Genomic DNA, 2,225 nt, shown 5'->3' with positions numbered 1-2,225 from the left:
CCCCCCCAGATCCCGTTCTTTAAGGACTGTGGGGAGGACGATGTGTGTGTCACCGACCTGGTGCTCAACGCCACCATGAGGCCAATGGGAGATGGGTATGGGCACTGCTGGTACCCCAATGAGTCCCCAATGTGTCCCCAGTGAAACCCCAATGAGTCCCCAATGTAACCGCAATGCGACCCCAATGTGTCCCCATTGTAACCCCAATGAGTCCCCAATGAGACCCCAATGTGTCCCCATTATAACTCTACCGTGTCCCCACTGTGTCCCCATTGCACCCCCACTGTGTCCCCACTGCGTCCCCAATGTGTCCCCATTGTGTCCCCATTGTGTCCCCAATGAGTCCCCAATGTAACCCCAATATAACCCCAATGTGTCCCCAATGTGTCCCCAATGTGTCCCTAATGTAACCCCAATGTAACCCCAATATAACCCCAATGAGTCCCCAATGAGTCCCCAGTGTGTCCCCAATGTGTCCCCAATGTAACCCCAATGTGTCCCCAATGTAACCCCAATGTAACCCCAATGTAACCCCAATATGTCCCCAATGTAACCCCAATGTGTCCCCATTGTAACCCCAATGTGTCCCCAATGAGTCCCCAATGTAACCCCAATGTGTCCCCAATGAGACCCCAATGTGTCCCCAATGTGTCCCCAATGTAACCCCAATATAACCCCAATGAGTCCCCAATGTGTCCCCAATGTGTCCCCATTGTAACCCCAATGTGACCCCAATGTGTCCCCAATGTAACCCCAATATAACCCCAATGAGTCCCCAATGTAACCCCAATGAGTCCCCAATGTAACCCCAATATGTCCCCAATGAGTCCCCAATGCGACCCCAATGTGTCCCTAATGTAACCCCAATGTGTCCCCAATGTGTTCCCAATGTAACCCCAATATAATCCCAATGTGTCCCCAATGAGTCCCCATTGTAACCCCAATGCGACCCCAATGTGTCCCCAATGAGTCCCCATTGTAACCCCAATGTGTCCCCAATGTGTCCCCAATGTAACCCCAATATAACCCCAATGAGTCCCCAATGTAACCCCAATGTGACCCCAATGTGTCCCCAATATAACCCCAATGTGTCCTCAATGAGTCCCCAATGTAACCCCAATGTAACCCCAATGAGTCCCCAATGTGTCCCCATTGTAACCCCAATGGGTCCTCAGTGTGTCCCCAATGTGTCCCCAATGTAACCCCAGTGTAACCCCAATGTGTCCCCATGTTGTCCCCATTGATGTCCCCCCGATGTTCCCATATTCCCCCATATCATCCCCATGTCATCCCCATTGATACCCCATTGATATCCCCATATCATCCCCATCATATCCCCATTCATATCCCAATTGATGTCCCCATGCTGACCCCCTGTTGTCCCCATTGATATCCCCATGTCATCCCCATCATGTCCCCATTCATATCCCCATTGATATCCTCATGTTGTCCCCCTGTTGTCCCCATTGATGTCCCCATGGTTTCCCCATTGATGTCCCCCTGATGTTCCCATATTCCCCCATATCATCCCCATATCATCCCCATGTCATCCCCATTGATATCCCCATTGATACCCTATTGATATCCCCATGTTGTCCCCATGTTCTCCTATTGATACCCCATTCATATCCCCATTGATATCCCCATCATGTCCCCATTGATGTCCCCATTGATATCCCCATGTTCTCCCCATTGATGTCCCCATGTCATCCCCACATTCTCCCCATGTTCTCCCCATGTCACCCCCCCATTGTCCCCCATTGTCCCCCCCCCTCAGTGCGGTTCCGGTTCTGGTCCGTTCCGGTCGCCGTAAGCTCCGTGTGGACGCGGTTCTTCAGAACCGCCATGAAAACGCCTACAACGCCCGCGTGGCGCTGAGCTGCTCCAGCAACGTGCACATGGCCAGCGCCACAACGGTACCGGGACAGAACCAACAGAACCGGGGCAGAACCAACCAGAACTGGGGCAGAACCAACAGAACCGGGGCAGAACCAATCAGAACAGGGGCAGAACCAACAGAACCGGGGCAGAACCAATCAGAACCGGGGCAGAACCAATCGCCGGTTCTGAATTGGTGTCTTGCTGCCTGCCGTTCCTGTGTTGGTTCTCTGCCGACCCGTTGGGCTCCGGTTACTGATTGGCTCTGCGCCGCCTCCGCGGTGTTCTGATTGGTTCTGCCCCGGGTGCTGGTTTGGTTCTCTGTTCTCCTGTTTCCTGATTTGGTT

The 2,225-nt window shown here is 53.0% G+C and overlaps 1 protein-coding gene across 1 annotated transcript in view; it reads left to right on the top strand.

Annotated features, from left to right (window-relative positions):
• ITGA10 (integrin subunit alpha 10) overlaps positions 1 to 2,225 on the top strand; it is a 31,328-nt gene that overhangs the window by 23,417 nt on the left and 5,686 nt on the right. The window contains exons 12-13 of the mRNA XM_032449150.1: positions 10 to 95; positions 1,778 to 1,916. Coding sequence (XP_032305041.1) covers positions 10 to 95; positions 1,778 to 1,916 — 225 coding nt within the window. The remainder of the gene's footprint in view (positions 1 to 9; positions 96 to 1,777; positions 1,917 to 2,225) is intronic.

Source organism: Coturnix japonica, chromosome 25, assembly GCF_001577835.2.
Source record: "Coturnix japonica isolate 7356 chromosome 25, Coturnix japonica 2.1, whole genome shotgun sequence".
In the NCBI taxonomy this organism is placed as follows: Eukaryota; Metazoa; Chordata; class Aves; order Galliformes; family Phasianidae; genus Coturnix; species Coturnix japonica.
Note: the sequence above shows the minus strand (reverse complement) of the source record. Positions and strands in the feature narration are given on the sequence as shown.